This window comes from Orbicella franksi, chromosome 3 (assembly GCF_964199315.1).
Source record: "Orbicella franksi chromosome 3, jaOrbFran1.1, whole genome shotgun sequence".
NCBI classification, from domain to species: domain Eukaryota; kingdom Metazoa; phylum Cnidaria; class Anthozoa; order Scleractinia; family Merulinidae; genus Orbicella; species Orbicella franksi.
In genome coordinates this window covers 19689789-19708959 of record NC_138147.1, presented here as the reverse complement: position 1 = coordinate 19708959, position 19171 = coordinate 19689789, and the positions used below count along the sequence as shown (strand labels likewise).

General features: G+C 36.9%; 1 protein-coding gene across 2 annotated transcripts; it reads right to left on the bottom strand.

Moving 5' to 3' along the window:
• Positions 1-125: 125 nt before the first annotated feature.
• LOC145482570 (uncharacterized) lies at positions 126-18842 on the bottom strand. Of its 2 annotated transcripts, none has more exons than XM_081461165.1 (13): positions 18080-18842; positions 17399-17518; positions 12602-12704; positions 11952-12060; positions 10611-10887; positions 9273-9401; positions 8396-8495; positions 6981-7053; positions 5902-6426; positions 3728-5192; positions 2835-3093; positions 2152-2179; positions 126-1743 (listed from the first exon to the last, which is right to left on the bottom strand). In XM_081461165.1, exons 1-13 carry the CDS (start codon positions 18577-18579, stop codon positions 1436-1438), a joined length of 3996 nt encoding a protein of 1331 aa, XP_081317291.1. In that variant the 5' UTR covers positions 18580-18842; the 3' UTR covers positions 126-1435. The 2 variants fall into 2 exon arrangements, with proteins under 2 accessions (XP_081317291.1, XP_081317292.1); XM_081461166.1 differs by having other exon boundaries at positions 3728-5189.
• Positions 18843-19171: the final 329 nt, after the last annotated feature.

Genomic DNA, 19171 nt, shown 5'->3' with positions numbered 1-19171 from the left:
CGTGTACCAAGCTTCGACAATCCCGTTTTTAAAACATGAACGTGGAATAGATGGTACAGGGAAGTGACTAAGAGAATATTCGACTACTGAAAAGAACCGCAAGAAAGGATAAGGGGAGGACAGCATACGTTATTACAATGTTTCCTTTATTCCTACCACAGATCACAACATTCTCTTAAATTACCTTCATTAACACTAAGATTTTAAGGATAAACAAAATACATTACAACACGTTAACGACATGACTTCAAGCAGGCACAATTTCTTCCATTTTTTTTAAATTTTATATTTTCCTTCCCTTTCGTCTATTTCTCAACGTGTAAGGTAAAACCAATCGCTAATACTAACCAAGCTGGTTGGTGTAGGTAGTGGCGAATGCCTGTAGTTTCAGTACTAATCTGTAATTGAAAAGTTAGTCGGTGCAAAAACTTTGGCTCCCTAAATTTGATGAGGCAAAATCTCAAGTCATCCACGTTCTTTAGTTACTCTGGATCAACAATTCCCTGAGACAATGAAACCAAAATATGAAAGTCGGGGTATGATTGATATTCACGTTTAGAAAACACCCTGTAAGAAAGCGCGCACCAACAGCACCAGCAAAGACAACATACATTTTGATAATTGAACAAAAGATTTTTCTTTCTTTCCATCTTTTTCTCACGGTGCTTTCCAAAAGAAGTAGAGAACACTTAGTTCTTCGTGTTGCTATCGAGATATAAGATCACTTCTCTCGGAAAAGCTGTGAAAACACTCACCTATCGGCTCGTGTTCCCACAGCATTTGTCGTTCTCCCTAACTTCTACTGCTTTTCTATTAGAAAAAAAAATGATTATGAGATCAAGATTTCTGTAAGGCAATAATTGATGAGGCCGCAGGCCGAATAAGCTATTACCTCATAGAAATCGAGAGCGAATAATCACATTGTTTTAGCAGAATTCTTACTGAAATTTGCTTCAATTTTTTCTGTTATTTCAGTCCAATTATTTCTTGTCATAGATTTACACCTAATGCATTAGAAAAAGCGCGCGGATGGATTTTTACTCGATTATCATTTATCTATTTATTTTATCTATCTTCTATTTGTACTTAGCTTAAATAATTACATCTTGTTGTATAGCTGTACGTACGAGAGCTGACCACTCATTCACGGATCAGCTTTTCCATATACCTTTACATAAATTAGTTACAAACAATATACACGAGGGTCTTCGTTTTGCACAAATTCTTAGGAAGAACGTGAAACAGTGTTATTTGAAATCGGTAATGCGCTTTTCTCTTTTAAGTTACTGATTATTTTATTCACATAAGGAAAAGAATAATCAGGCCAGGTAGTTTTACAAACATACCTACACCTTGGAATAAATAAACTCTCAGAGAGTATACCTTGAGAGGAGATTCTCCCATTCCTTGCCTATTAGTTCCCGATCATCTTCTTTCAGACACTACTTTCAAGCACTCCCTGCGATGCCAAGCAATACTTTGAACAAAGATCTTGTGTGTGCCGATCCTGCATTAACGCCTGTCCCAACGCAGCGTATGTAGCACTGGATCCTCGAGCTCTTGTCCAGCTAGTCAGCATACCGAAGCACTTTTCAAACAGTGTCTTCTGGTCGTAGTCAATGTGTTCCACTTCCTTCTCACCCAACAGAACGCGACCTAATGAATCCCACTGTACGCCCACGTCACGTGCTATGTGCAGCAGATCATTACTGGAAACAAGACCAGGTTTAAAACGAAGTCCATCTACAAGACAATCAATTGTATCAAGTTAAAAGCATAACCGCTCAATCTTTGGAAACTGTGTAAATAACTCATTTTCAGGTAGATATGGAATAGCAGCTACATTCCTCAACATTCATTTTTATCGTAATCAACTCTTCCCACTCAACATTTAACTGCAGACTAAGAAAGTCTACCAGATTAGGGATGAGCACAAAACACTAGAATCTTAGCTGGGAAGGAGAAATTTTCCTACCTTGCCGATCTTTCCTTTACTACTTACCAACTCTACAATAAAATTACACCACTCATTGACAACTGAATCACCAGCTTCACAACTGTATCACCAACTAGCTTTTATTCCCATAGGTACACCATGTTTACTCTTTAGAAACTGAAAGATTTTATTATCAGGCTACAAGACACGTTTACCTGTTTTCTGATCTCTGTAGTCGAAATACTGAGAAACGAAGAGAAAACAAATATTGGACATTAATAAAAACTTTAATCTTTAAAACGACTAAAAGCTAGCACGATTATGTTAAACGATATCTTTAGCAAGAACATTGAACTTTTTCTAAAACAGGGATGTTTAAGGTATGTCCCTTTCACTCGTGCACTCATCAACCTTGTTTTCAAAGCCGTTTAGTCGAACATTGTTTACAATTGCTTTGTATATAACCATTGTACACTGTTCACTGAGGTTTACTGACTTGACAGTTCTCCTGATAAACCACAAACTTGTGTCAGTCTCATGTAATTAAGGCTTCTTGGAAAAGTTATTACAATCCGTAGAACAGACTTCAAATAGAATTAAACCTAGATCGTCATAAAGGCAGCTAAAAAATCTTCAAATTGAGCCGTGCACCATTCTCTTTAGTGGGCTAGTTCCAGTTCAGCCTGAGAGATGAAAATCGTCAATGTTTGGAAAAAACCTCGTCCCTGGATCAACTTACAAACAGTCCATTATATCCAAGTTACACTGACAACTTACAGAATGGCTACTTAACCTGAAAAGGTGTTTTGTGGAGAACAAACCCAACGCCAACCCAGGCAGACTTCAAATCCTTCACGATTGATTCTGTAATAGTAGATTATTCTCAGTTTGTACGTACCTTCATCCAGGGTTGAATCTTGTCCACAGTAAGTACGGAGTTCAGCTTATAGGTCCTATCACATCTTAAAGGTTGTGAGGCTAAGGGAATGAAGTGCGCGCAGTCAGGGTGAAGACAGGAGTGGACATGATGCCATGAACAGCCCTCAGGATCTTCATCTTCACCAACACACAGATCACAGCGAGCACACAGCTGCCATGTCATGGAGTGTAGCCATGGACACTGCTCAGCAAGAAACTGAAGAATGTCTTCAACAAAACTGAAGACGACAATAATCAACCATTACTACACATACGGTGATCCTCGCGCTAAAAATACATGCGCGTCCAAGCTATACACTTACAGAGGAAAAAAATGAAGTCAAATAAGACCCCCCATAATAACACGAACAATGTACTCGTCTATACCAAATCAACCACGCGCAAATAGTTGATTGGTTAAGCTTAGTGTAACGTACACAAAAAACAGGATTATGACAGTGTAGGGTGCTTTCCATTCAACATTCCCAGAAATGTCTAGTGGCCAATGGAACAACAGTTTCCACAGTTTTCGGAAAAGAGGACACATCCGCGAGCTGTACCCAAATTTCCGAAAATTTTTTCTGGGAATTTCTGTTCCTATTGATTTTCATCTCGGAATTTCCGGGATTTTCGGTTAAATGGTTCGCATTTCTGATCAATCAATCAATCTTTATTTGTACTCACTCTTGCTAAAAAAAAAATCACAATGTTCAATGAAAATATTAAAAGTTTCACAGTGATTTCCTTTGTTTTGACATGCTCGGAACAAAATATAACGGCCAAACTCTCGCATGTAAACAAAAACAAACGTGTGGCTGACAGGGATCCTTTACGGTAAACTAAAAGGTTTGCTCAAACTCCAGTTCTACAAACCTGCAGACTTGCTGACAGATGGTAACAGTCTCTTGGCCGTCCTCTGACTTGCCCTCATGAACCAAATGAATTGTGATGACACTCTTGAAGCAAGCGAACGTCAGATTGTAGTTGTTTCTCTTACAAATAAAAAATCGGGCTGCATTTGCGGAAAGTTTGGGCGGTCGGGCAGCAAGATCGTGGGAGGCGTACTGACCAAACAACACAAGGAATCTGGAAAACAAGCCATAAGGCACATATCCAGTGTGAAACTGAATGTAAATTGGTCCAACTGAGCCTTGGCAAATTAATCCTGATATTTCCTCTTCTGGCTTGGCAGTCATCATTGAAGGCACAAGAATGAGCACCTTGTCCTTCTGAACATCCCAGCGACAAATGAGGTTGGATTTTTCCATGATCGAAAGAAGCGAGTTTTGGGAAAGTGAAAGGCTGAGGTTCTGACAAGCATAGTTGATAAGTTCTTGGGACAAGATGCCATCTTTAGCAAGGGTCCGGCGATGTTCACGGATTCGCATTGGTTCTTTCTTGCTTGGAACAACAGTTATGATTTGACAAAAGACATTGATTAACCACTGTGGGTCCAGAATAACCAAGCTGCTGGAATTGTCAGCCTCGTTGAAGTAAAGAACTGCACCACAATCACACAGGAAATGAAGCAGCTCTTCACTATCTTCCTGGAATTCAAACTGACATATTCTGTTAGAAATGGCTTTGAAATCCGTCTTAGTAATGTGCTTGACGCCACTGCTGGCTAGCCGATGGAGTACTTTCTCAACGCGAAGCCACTGCAGAGGAATTTCTCGCTTTGTGTGAGGTAACGTTGCAGCTACGGAAAGAATCTTCTTCCTCAGCCTCTGGACATTTTGATCTTCATGTTGAAACGGTTGACCAGCACGAGTATTGTCGACCACAAATTTCTCGTCAACAATATGCGATGAAAAGGCCTTTCCCTCAAAACTGTCCAAGATGACATTCATAACGCGCCATGGATCACCGACCACTTTGTCTGCATGCGTTCCAACTAATATGACAGGTGGCTGAGCAATGTCTACGGAATCCACACTGCTGGGATCCTGAAAAGAATGAACCAAGTCCATCCATTTCATGAGATGATCAAGACCGGAGTCGCCCCTGTTTGACATCTCCATCCCCCGCTCACGCGACTGTTCACAAGGTTTTGCACGAGTGTCTGGCCTTTGGAACAGGTCTTTGCTTAGGTCAGATACCAACAGATATACAGCCTCCCGTGACATGAATATCGGATGTATGGCATGATAAAGGGATTGGCCTGCAAAGTCCCAGATTACTGGCCATATCTCGTCGACTGCAGTTGTTTGATTGTCTTGTACGAGGATACCTTCTACCAAGCTGATGATCTCCTGTGGCAGATCACCAAACGGATCGTGATCATTAGTGAACACTTCATCTTGAAAGATTGGCGAGGTAGGCTCCATATGACTCACTGCTAAAGACAAGGAGAAATGATTGTGTGTGACAAACAACTTTCACCCTTATGTTGGAATTTAAGGAAGGATCCTTAAATGAACATCAATGAAGCACTGAAAAGTAACCAGTTACTATGTACACAGCCAAACCTGGCACACTCTAGGAGAAAACATATAAGCGAAATTCCCACTGCTACGTTATCTCACCCGCGTTAAATGGCTTGAATTTCAAAGTAAAAATCGTGTTAAATAAAATGATGAAATTTAAAAACTGGACGGCCTAGGTCCATGGAAAAAAATAAATGTGGTTCAACACGCGCGAGAAGACGCGAATGTGGAAATTCACCTTTAAACTACAAAATGACAGTGCCAAGCTAACAACAAAACAGTTGGTTGATGAACAGTCAGGGGCATACAACATCATTGCCATTATTTTCACTTCCCTGCTGATGTACTACAACAAGGATTAATTAAGCACACAAGACAAACAAATAAAGATGCAAACAAAAAACAAACTTAATCAAAAACGTTGCGTAAAATGGAAAATTAGTTTCTAAAAATAAGTACTTAGAAGTACTTTGATTCATAAAATCCTTTCACAGTAGGACTTACAACTGCATGTACCTAGTCAGTCCCTACTAACTTGCATGTTTTAACTCGCACCACTTCTAAGATTCTACAACCTAAGTGCTAATTTTAGTACTACACATAATCCAAATTGATATTTACCTCCCATGGGTGGGGAGAGTGGTGAACCTTGAGAGCTTCCTATCCCATTGGATAGAACACTGGTCTGAGAATGAAACTTTTCCAAATCAGCATTAGATTCAGAGCTGCCTACTCCATTAGCATGACATTTCTTTTCTACAGGACACTCCTCAAGCATATCACAAGAACTGCGTTTGGTGGGCGGCTCTTCCAGTTCATCAGAACTTCCTGACAGCTGCCGAGCCACTAGCTGTGCACTCTTATGATCAAACACAGTAGTTGTTTCATCAGACTGGGATGCTGGCTTCCACGGCCGTTCTCCAACGCTTAACAAGGGAAGGTCCATCTGCACTCCTGCTGTGCTGGCTTCATCTCTGTTGAACTTGTCACCCTTCAAAGATCTCTTAACACTTGTCTTACCCGCATGGTCTTGTCCAATCAGCATGACTCGCACACGGATGTCACATGTTTTACCACGTTCTAAGGCTCGTCTGTATGCTGCTTTGGCTTTACTGCCTCTTGCAAGAATGGCTGGTGGAATAAGACCTGCAAAACAGAGAAGAGTAATTTTTCACTGGCTGAGTGAATGACATAAGTGAAAAATGTTCTTCTCACACACCGCTAGGGGCCTTGGTATCGGTCATGTCACCTGTGGGGTGGGCAGTCTTTTCTGTTGCATCTGCCACTGTCGACTTTCCCACCCACTCACCGGAAGATTTTAAAGTATAATGTACAGGTGTTTTCGTTATTTGTATTAGCTTTGATTTTGCAATAAAGGTCAGGCTGCAGCAGTCAGCTTAACATTGCTACCAGTGGTGTGTGAGAAATACTTGTTTTGAGCCAGTCAGTCTCTAGTTACTGATTACCATACATTTCTTTTTAAAATATGTTCTGTTTGGCAATTTTTTGATACAGTAAAGAGTGATGAGTACTAAAGGAGACAAGGCAAAATTGGATACAATGTACTCTGATTCCCTCTTTCTGTATATATCAAAGAATACTTTTAACAACTATTTGTATGCAACTCCATGTAAAAACTCTTGAACTTCAAATTGTGTTTACCATTCACACCAAAATAATAAGATATAATCTGCATTTACCTCTCTGTTCTTTGTCCAATTTCACAGGCTTAGTGAGTTGTGTTTTCAGAGAACCACGCTGGTGTTTGTAATACTGGAAAGTAAATATCAATGGTCTAGTTTCACAGTAATATTCTAGTTAAGAAAACAATTCAATCAGTACTTCCTGTATGCAAAAATGTAACCCAATATAACCATTTTTTCTCGCTCAGTCCCTCCTTCCCTCGTGTGAGAGCATATGAGCTTCTTCTTACCTGCCTGCCTCCTTCCTTTTCTCAACCTCAATACCTCTCTTTCTTATATCCACTGGATAACCTAGCTTAGATATCCCTTTCTTTTCTTTATCTAGATCTTTAACTTAAGGTGGCTCGTACCAGTTTTCAGGTTTTTGACGGCTCATAACTTTGTAAGAATAGAACAAAAAGGCAGACCAGGGCCATTGTAATATTTTTGTAAGTTTGGATTATATAATTTATACTTGATCTAAATAAGCTGTTATTTTGTTGTCAGTAGTTACCATGGCAACATTCTAAAATGATTTTCCAGACCTGATTTTTTGCTTATGTCACTAATAACTAAAAAATTGACCGGTGACCCTTTAATCAATAGCTTTTGGCATCAGAAAATGAATATGCACAACAATTTTAAAATAATTTTACGGAGCCAATTTCTTGTAAACTTGGAAAAACGACAATTTGCACGAAGTGCAAATTTCCTTCCGTAGTATTTTTTACCTTTTTTCTGATGCTTCCTCTCAATAATATTATATTAAAACAATAAAAAAAAGGGGTCACTGGGTTTGCTTTCATGTAAAAGCCTTCGCGAGTTCCGTTACTCCCACGTGCATAGACACACATTCAAAAATCCAGACTTTATAAGATCAGCAGTTGCTCATGAGCTGTTTTGACTACCACTGACTGCTTCGTGTGCCTGCACAGGCGAGCGGGCTCCGAACAGGCGTTTTGTTTTGTTTGCTGCTAAAACTTCATTTACAGTTGTAGTTGTTGTTAAAGACAACCTCCTGGGCTTACTCTGTAGGATTTTCACACAAATTCTGGGTAGATTTGCGATGTTTTGCGAGTCCCTTATACGCTTCCGGTGGCTGTCAAGATCGATCAAGTTTCCTTTGAAATTTGGGAAACATTGAATTCCCGAAACAATTTTTCTTAAATACACAGAATTGACTAAAGTTGTTCTAGCAGGTAAAGCCTCCTTTAAATGCGAATTCCGTACTAAAGTGACCGTGCGAGGTAAAAGCCCCGCGCCGCCATATTTGTTTGGGACTTTCCGGTTTTAAATCTTGCGCCTCTATCGTACGTGTTACTCACGCATGACGCATGATGGTGATCTACTCACCGCGCGAGAAAACTGGTACCAGCCACCTTAATATACAGTGTACTTCTCAGACAATTGACTTATCATTATTCACAGCTCACCTCTACCAGATGAGACAAGCTGCTAAATTGCTGCTTGTTATCAACAGTGAACATGTTTTTCTTGTTGAGTACTCTGTAGTGGTTTGACTTGCCTTTACACCTGTGGATACAGCAATACAAAGAGCTTGAGGTGTAATTAGCCCAGTACTGACAGCTGAGTGGCTGAAAGGTTTAAGTGTTTGCTTCTCATCTACTTAGGGTAATTTGGCTAATTTATGACAAATGGGAATTAATTCAATCTTAATTATTAAGATTTAACAAGGAATCAAGTGGAGTAAAACTTTGTACCAAGATTTTTTACATTGTATTGCAAACGTCTGTGGGACTGTTTTAATTACCAACAACACCAGATGTTGAAAAGCATTTTGAAGTTCATATTGAAACACTTGACAGTACTGGCGAAATGACCACAATAGTGAAATGTTACCTGTGAAATTTATTTTGCTTATTTTCAGGCAACTATTTGTATCTTAAGCTTCTAAAAAATGAAAAAAGGACCATAGAAATACTTAAAATTATTCTGGTTCAAGGTTTCTGTCCTCTAAAAGCTGAATTGCTTGATTTCCTATCGGATTTCATCTTAATGTTTTTGACTCACATTAGGAAAATAAATGAAACTTTACGGATATTCAAGACACAATACCATAATCATAAATTAAATATGAGCCTCAAAAGGCTCTTAAAAGTGTCAAATAGTTGCTGGTTAACTAAATGTTCTGGGCTAAGCCCTTCTTCTTCGGGCTAAGCCCGAAGCATTTAGTTAACCAGCAACTATTTGACACTTTTAAGAGCCTTTTGAGCGTCATATCTAATTTATCGGCATAGTGTCACACATCTTATGAGTTTTTTTGCTCATTCCTACCATAATCTAACTCACCAGACATAAAGATAATAACATCCTGGATGTGATATGCTTTCTCTGACTAGGAACATTCCATCTGTAACATCACTGAGCTGACTGACAACACAGTCTATATCACTGGCTGACATTTTACCAACGTACCAGCTGTGTCAACAAAACAGGACATGCGCAATGACATGGACTACTGGTTGGTACTATGTATCTGTTTACCAAATTGTGTTTGATCACATCTGTTTTATGTTACAACACATGACTTTTTGTGAGGTACAATGTACTGAATATAGGATAATCTGTCCTAATGGAAGGTTCTGACATAGAAACCATGCATGATTATATAATATAATATGTCTCTAAATATATAATTTATATATCATTATCATTGCCATTGTCAGTGTCAGTGTCATTATCATTGTCATTATCATTATCATTGTCATTATCATTGTCATTGTCATTGTCCTTGTCCTTGTCCTTGTCATTGTCAGTGTCATTGTCATTGTCATTGTCATTGTCATTGTCATTGTCATTGTCATTGTCATTGTCATTGTCATTGTCATTGTCATTGTCAGTATTATTATTATCAGTATGGGGCATCCATCTTTGAACAAGAAAGAAAGAAAGAGGGTGAAGTAACTCTAAAAGCCAAACTTGATAACTAAGTGTAGGAGTTTGAACATCAGTTGAATGAATAACATGGGGGCTGTCAATAAGTTTTGATTCATCTATAGCCTTGATCTTCACACCTGTAGCAAACTTGCTACTTTATGGTGAATTATACCACTTACAGGCAAGTTCAGCTGTACCAACAAGGGCCCATCAAGCATACTCAGCTGTACAGCCCCGGCCAAATGATTGCAACATTTCAACTCAACATATTGCAACATTGTTGGGCACAGCATGTTGCGCATGTTTGGCCACCCTGTTGCGACTCGTTGTAACATGTTGCAATATGTTGGGTGTTGTTGGCTCAAATTTGAAAATGGTCAAATTTTTCATGCAACATTTGTGGATGTTGCATGATGTTGTAATCGTTTGGCCAGGTTCATGCAACAATGTTGTGCCCGGGCATGTGCACTAGTTTGATTTTCAATACCCAACATATCGCGACACATTGCAACAGGAAGGCCAAACACACTCAACATGTTGCGTCCAACAATGTTGCGATGTGTTGTGTTCAAATGTTGGGATTGTTTGGCCGGGGCTTAACAGGTGCCATGGGTTACAGCTCTGATTGACAGCCCCGAACATTTATTTAATTAAGTTTAACATTAACTTAAGAACAAAAATGTCGGGTAAAATTTAACAAACAAAGTCTACATGTGTATGCAGTTCGTTGCCATACTGCCCAGCACTTACTCCTCATTCCAAGGGTGAACTTGAACGTAAATTGTTGAGTTTTCCATGATGTGATAGTCACAAAGAAGAAAAGTATCCATCACCAATGGCTTGCCATCCAGCTCTAACAACTGACAGTCTGCAGGCACCCCACTTAACTCTTCTACCTGCTCTTTGAGGGTAAGCACTTGATTAAAAGGACTTGTGAGAAGTGAGAATGTCTTTGACTCAACTATCACACGAAGCTGGATTTCTGAGATTGCATTTGTTTGAAGTCGAGCTCTTGGCAGTGTGTTGCCTGGCAAATAAAGCAAAATGTTGAAAGGTCTTTAATGTAGTTTGATTGTAAGTGAAGTATTACTTGCTGGTTACATTATGGTTTTCTTTACAAAGGTAGCAAATGTTACATAAGCAATAATTATTACTAAATTGAATAAAGGCATTATTTGGCCTCTACAGTGTATGTTGCTGGTGATGGTGAGATTTGCATACAGACTTAAGCAACTCGCTTAAGTTAGAAAGTTTAACATTTCATTTAATTTCAAAAACTCTAAAAACAAACAAAAGGATTTCTGTGAATATTTTCAAAACATTTTGAAAGCCTGTGCATGATCAATGGAACATGCCTAAATAATGAATACTACAAATTATTATATAATAATAATTATTTATACCATGCCATGGAAAATGCAAGCAATTGGAAATTTTTAAACAGGAAAGCCTTGTATTATCCACATCATTACACCCAACATTCTCATGATGCAATGCATTGATTGTGTCACCACTGTATTTTCGATAGCATTATAATTGATAAACAAATGGTTATGCACCACTTTATCATGATACACCATGGAATTCAATATTTCACTTGTCATTTGTATTTTCTTAAAGCCATGTGTGTATACATGTACTGAGAATATGCAAGTGACTTGTGGGATATCATATGGTATACATAATACCACTCAAAAGCATTGCATGATTGGTCTGTATTTGAAATTAGTATATACCACACAAGTGAATAGTGCTTTTCGAGTGCTCTGGTTGGTTAACTCCGAGGTGATTAGCAAGTACTATTCACCTCCGAGCAGCCGGCAAGAGAGATTTTAAAATTTCCGACCGCTTGTCACACATAAAATAATGTTTTGGTCTGCTAATTATTCAGCTTGAGTGGTATATACTAAAACAATTATTCACCTCAGTGTCAGTGAAAGTGATGGATATTTACCTCCACTTCAGTGAGTAATTATTAATTATTACTGAAATCTAAACCACTTGACCATGCAGCCCGCTGAGTAACCTGTCATTGATGTTTATTTCTTGTATAGTGATTGAATGCTACTAAGAAGAATTCCCTGACATTACCTTCTCCTGTATGCTGAGAAGAATCATCAGCACTGCCGCCATTGAACTCACACCTACAGACAGGTTCTGTAAGTTCAATTGGCAGACATCCTGTGTTGTTCTGGTAGAACTGTGATAAAGGTAACTTCATCAGAAACAACATCCAAATGATGAATATTAATTTATAAGATTTCTTATGTACGTGTAAATACTTTAAAACATATTCAAACGGCATACGATATCTTTAATAACAAAATTGTCCTTAGGAACATCTTCTGCAGGTAAGGAAAGCATACTGTACAATTTTACAATGCAGTAGTTCATGTTAGTTTTGCAGTTTCCCAAGGTCACTTTTAATCATTCAGTTGATTTGCTTTTACAGACACAGCTACAGTGAAACCAAAGTTGCATAAAACACCTGCTTGGTCAGCATGTAAGTCAAACTTTGGAAATCTCTCTTTTGCATGCAAAATCGCTATTTAATATGCACAATGTATGCAGAAAAAGAAAACTGGTTCTTGATATAATATATAGAACAGGCAGAAGAAAGTGATAAGAAAAATTGTGTTGTTAAGAAATGACTAAATGAAGAGGTATTATTACTACAGTTTGTTTTCCTATTGTTCAGACAATTAATTAAGAATAAAACAAATTATTAGATCATATATTACCGTAACCATCTCAGTGATATTGTCAAAGTACTCTTTGTCATTGATGGTAAAAGTCATGTTTCTTTTACAGCTCACTTTGTAATGCTTGGTTTTACCTTCAATACTAAATAAGAGAGATTACAAAATTGATTTACAGTGTCCTTAATGAATTACTGCTTGCTATATTGTTTACAGTAAATGAAGAGCCAAAAAAGGGACTAGTCATTCTTTCCCCCTAGGAGGAGAATCAAGTTTGAAGGGAGTAAAAGAAGATAACAACATTAAATAGCTGTGATAAAATTCCTACTTTAACTTGGTAATTGATAACAAAGACTTCACAGTGTGGTAACAACATCAGTGACACACTCTGCCATCACATTGAGTGCGAATTTTTTGTCCTTGCCACATTCTGACATCAACTGCAGTGTTAGAAATAAGCACTTGCCTGCTCGCCAATGCAAGTGTGAAAAGTGTTAGGTGAGTACAAATCATCGATCACCTGCCCATTTGGCGAGCATGATTTTCATTCTTGGGAAATTTTTTAAGCTTGAATGTTGATAATGCTCCATTATATTTTCCATTTTCGCAAAGATATCTCTAGACCAGTGCTTTTTTTACCTAGTTTTTTTACCAAGCCTAGTAAACAGGCCAGGAATTTAGGAGTTGCATTCGATCAATGTTTGGATTTCAAAGAACATGTTAAAATAAACTGCAAGAGCGCATTTTTCCGCATTCGTAGTATAGCTAAAATTAGACAATACCTATCCCAGAGTACTACTGAGACTATTGTTCATGCTTACATAACATCGCGTTTGGACTATTGTAACGCCCTACTGTACGGTCTCCCAAAGTATCTGATTAATAGACTTCAGCTTGTACAGAACTCAGCAGCTCGCCTTGTTACCTTGACTAGAAGGCAGGAACACATCACACCAATACTAAGGAGCTTACATTGGTTGCCAGTTCATTTTAGGATTATTTTCAAAATATTGTTGTTAACTTACAAAGCTCTGAATGGACTGGTCCCTGATTACATTAGAGACCTACTGCGATTTAACATTTCTGGTCGGACACTAAGATCTTCAAACAACAGGTTGCTTGATGAGCCTAAAGCAAATCTTAAAACGTATGGTGAAAGGGCTTTTGCCGTGGCGGCACCAAGGCTCTGGAATAAACTACCCCTCCAGATCAGACTTTCATCATCAGAGGCAGTTTTTAAGGCTAATCTTAAGACTTATCTTTTTAAGCGTGCATTTGATTTGTAGTTTTTACTTTTTATTTGTAGCCTAATTGTATTATATAGCGTATTTAATTCTTAGGATTTTAACTTTTAGGATTTAGGATTTTAGGTTTTTAAAGAATTAGGATTTTAATTTTAAAGTATTGTAAAGCGCCATGGACAATTAGTGGAAAATGGCGCTATATAAATGTATATTTATTTATTTATTTATTTATTTCTATCTTAGCTTTTGAGATGCCTGATAAATTTAGGCAAAATGAAATATGGCTTCCTAGCAGTGATAAACTAAGTAATGGTTACTTGTGTATGAAGTGATACCATTGCTCTCTAGGAACAAGGATGGTTGCCTGTTAAGGAATGAATCTCAAAGATCGTGAAGGGTCTTGAATACATGTAGGAACTGTTTTGAAAATAAAAGTACCTTTGTTGTAGTTATCTTTGAGTTTAAGGTCTTTTAGAATAATTTTTCATTGAAAGAAAATCATCATGCTAGCTAATCCACCTGCTGACAAGTTGTTTACTCCCATATCTCGATTCTCAGGATATGTGAATTTGGCAATATAAAAATATTTCCCAAGAGTGTCAAAAGTTGATGACAAAAAATGAGTAAAACAGTAAAATCGGCCCGCGATCCTAAAGAGGCGTCTGGTAAATGGGCCAGAACAACAAAGCTCAACATGAAATGACCAGCTGGGCGTATGTGATCAAGAGATACTGAAAAAACATATGGTTTGTAAATTAATGCAGAGATTTTTTAGGAGGGGAGGCATCTTTCTGAGTGAGCGAGTGAAAATTATACCAGGTAAGTGCAATTTGAGAGTCACATGCCCGAAAGGAGAGTGCTGTCAAAATTTACAGCAGTTTCCAACACTGATCTGTGATCAATTATTGAACAGATGCATGGTAACATGTAATATATTTGTTTATAATCCATCAAATGTTTTCGCTCATGCACGATTGGTCTAAAGGCGTCAAGTGATCAAATATTCCCCCGCTAAAACTGGGGAATATCCGAGCATACTCCCTAATTTTCTAAACTGTGCTTGTGGCGAAAAATATTTGAAGGATAATAAACACAATAGCCTCCATATGGTGCAAAAATATGCTTGAATATTTGTCCTTGGACATTATCTGTTCCTCAAAGCTCACAATTTTCCTCGAGCTACGCTCTTGGAAAACTATTTGCTTCTCAGAACAGATAATGTCCGTGGACAAATAATATTTTATCCAAGCATATTTTCATGCCCAATGGAGGCTATTGTTTATGTATAATCCACCATGTTTTGTCAATCAAAATAAGTGACAACTTTCAATCACAAACTTCCTGCTCCCTGTGCCAGCAATATATACATACATACATACATACATACATACATACATACATACATACATACATACATACATACATACATACATACATACATACATACATACATACATACATACATACATACATACATACATACATACATACATACATACATACATACATACATACATACATACATACATACATACATACATACATACATACATACATACATACATACATACATACATACATACATACATACATACATACATACATACATACATACATACATACATACATACATACATACATACATACATACATACATACATACATACATACATACATACATACATACATACATACATACATACATACATACATACATACATACATACATACATACATACATACATACATACATACATACATACATACATACATACATACATACATACATACATACATACATACATACATACATACATACATACATACATACATACATACATACATACATACATACATACATACATACATACATACATACATACATACATACATACATACATACATACATACATACATACATACATACATACATACATACATACATACATACATACATACATACATACATACATACATACATACATACATACATACATACATACATACATACATACATACATACATACATACATACATACATACATACATACATACATACATACATACATACATACATACATACATACATACATACATACATACATACATACATACATACATACATACATACATACATACATACATACATACATACATACATACATACATACATACATACATACATACATACATACATACATACATACATACATACATACATACATACATACATACATACATACATACATACATACATACATACATACATACATACATACATACATACATACATACATACATACATACATACATACATACATACATACATACATACATACATACATACATACATACATACATACATACATACATACATACATACATACATACATACATACATACATACATACATACATACATACATACATACATACATACATACATACATACATACATACATACATACATACATACATACATACATACATACATACATACATACATACATACATACATACATACATACATACATACATACATACATACATACATACATACATACATACATACATACATACATACATACATACATACATACATACATACATACATACATACATACATACATACATACATACATACATACTAACGATATTACAAATAATAATTAACAACAGTTACGACCAGACTACAGATACCCTAAAGCGAAATTATTGAGTATTAATGAATACATACTAGGAGGAAAATAAATTCAACTTTACTTTTTGAACGATTTCTGTAAGATCAATATAACAGTCTTCTGAAGCTAGAATTTCAAAAAGTGTTTGTTTTATTTTCCTCTTAAAGACATTTTTTTGGAAGCTTTCTTAAATATATAGGCATTTCATTCCAAATTTTTGTTCCGATTCTAGAAAATGAATTCACTTGAATTGAGAGTCTAGAACTTTGTGTGTAAAAATTATTTGAGACAGAGCATCGAGTATTGTAAGAATGAATATCAGAAATGTCTTGAAAGTGATCTTGAATGTTTCCAGGAGCATTTCTGTGTCTTATTTCAAACATAAGGTTAGCTAAAAGCTCATAATACAAAAATTTTAACGGTAAAACACCGGCATCAATAAATAAAGGAATCGTATGTTGATTTCGCTCAGAAAAATAAATAAAGCGAAGAGCTCGCTTTTGGAGCTTGAGAAGCTTTTCAAGGTGTGATTTATATGCTTGGCCCCAGGCCACCAAACCATAAGTTAAATAAGGAGTAACTAAGGATCTATAAATAGTTAAAAGAGTTTGTCTTGGCAGAAAGTGCCGTAGTTTACAAATCAATCCTACAGTTCGGCTTATTTTAATAGCTACATGATCAATATGATGTTTCCAAGAAAGATTATTGTCAATTATTACACCTAGATATCTCACAAATTCTTTACATTCTAGAGCCACATTCTTTTGTTGATCATTATCGAATATCATAATTTTGGGATGATAAGTGAGTTTTCTCTGAGCTGGTCTAAAGATAACAAAATTTGTTTTTTTAATATTTAAGGTTAATTTATTAGCCGTTAACCAATCGAACAACTTGCAAAAAAGACAAACTTACCAAACAAAGAGAACATAATCACCAGGAAAGGTCAGGCTCTCTTTGACCAGGAACTGTCCATTAGTAGCAGAAGACATAACTTGTTCTGCCTGGTCACGAGTTATTTTCCCATGGAACCAACTGTAAAAAAGAAGAAGAGTACATTTAGCGAAGAAATATCACTAAGTAAAAATGTGTTAACAAATGCTGAAACACTTAGTCATAAGTTATTCTGTGTTTTTCATAAATACATGTATAGATTTTGATATTTTGATGGTTATTACATCCTAAAAACTGTAGGTGCAGTATAGAGATCCATACATGTACATGATTTGTATATGTCAGTCATGAAATTTAAAATTTCATTTTATTTAATAAAACAGAACGGGTAATTAAAATGAAAATGCAAATAAAAATAAAGATAAAACTTGTTAAGTCTAACAGTGTCAATATTTCGCTGCACCCGGGCGCTGGACCATATTTTGGGGACATTGGGGAATGACCACTCATGGTCACTCTTGTATTACTATAATAAATTAGAAATGCTAAGAATTTTTTTCCTTTTTTAGAATTTATATTTTTGACCACATCACGAAACTAAATATTGTTTTTCTAATATAAATAAAATCACACACTGATTAATTTGCATTAACCGGATCACGTACACTTTAGCCTTTATTTTTCTTTATATTTTAAACTTACTCTTCTTTCCATGGATGAATTTGCACGTACAAAACAGAACCACTGACCACACCACACTCCTCCATACTGTTAAATAATACCACTAAACCCTTATTCACGAAACGAGACAAATCCACCAGACGCAGAAACATGCTGTCTGCTGGTAGATCCAGCATTGTCGATAATTTACTTCTCAAATTCTGGACACTTGAAGAGTTCCCTCCCTCAGGAATTACAGTTAAAACTCTCCCCGCTTCTGTCACAGCATTGACATAAAACGAAGATAACGATGCATCCCGTTTGCGAGCCAAATTGATGATTGTGTTTGGCTTTATCAAATCTCCCAGATAAATGCGACGGCCATTTTCGATCTTAGCGCCATTTTGCGCGTTGAGAGATTGGGCAGGTAGTGGAAGTCCCGTTGCTTCTGAGATCTTATTCTTCAGGGTTTCCACGGTATCCAAAGGTTCCACCTCCACCACAATCTTCTTTGCGTTTAACAGATTCACGAAAATCTGCATGTTGAATCGCAGAATCTCTTAGGGACGCCTAATAAACCCAATTAGGTTAAGTTCATTGATTCATTCATTCATTCGCTGAACTTGTTCACGTCCTGATCTCAAGGTTGGCCTTATTTCATTTGCGTGATGGTAAAAGTCAGGCAGGAAAAACTAAAAAATCAGTTACGAAGCTATCTAAGCTCGCACTTCTGTGTGTACAATATACCGTCAAAAGGTAGCTGGCTGCAGACCGTTCAACATTTCATCCGCCATGTTGCCCTTGGCCTTTCCAATGACGTCATATACTAAAGTAAGGTTAGGTGGAGGATATAAATGAGGTTGATATATATCGAGTTGATTTTTAATGGCGGGAAATAACTTCCGGTACGGAAGTGTCCCTTGCAGCCCTTGGAATTAGTTGATTAGTCCATGGGTAATACGTTGTCAGATGGTAGCGAGAGCGCGTAGAAAAATACCTTGCTTTGATAAATTTGGCGCAGGTTATCTCAGCATTCACATTTCTCTCAGGTCCCTATCGCAGAAGGTGATTCGTGAGAGGCAAGTATCCAAGTATATTTTGCACAAGTGGGTATGTTGGGTTAACAATTCTCAA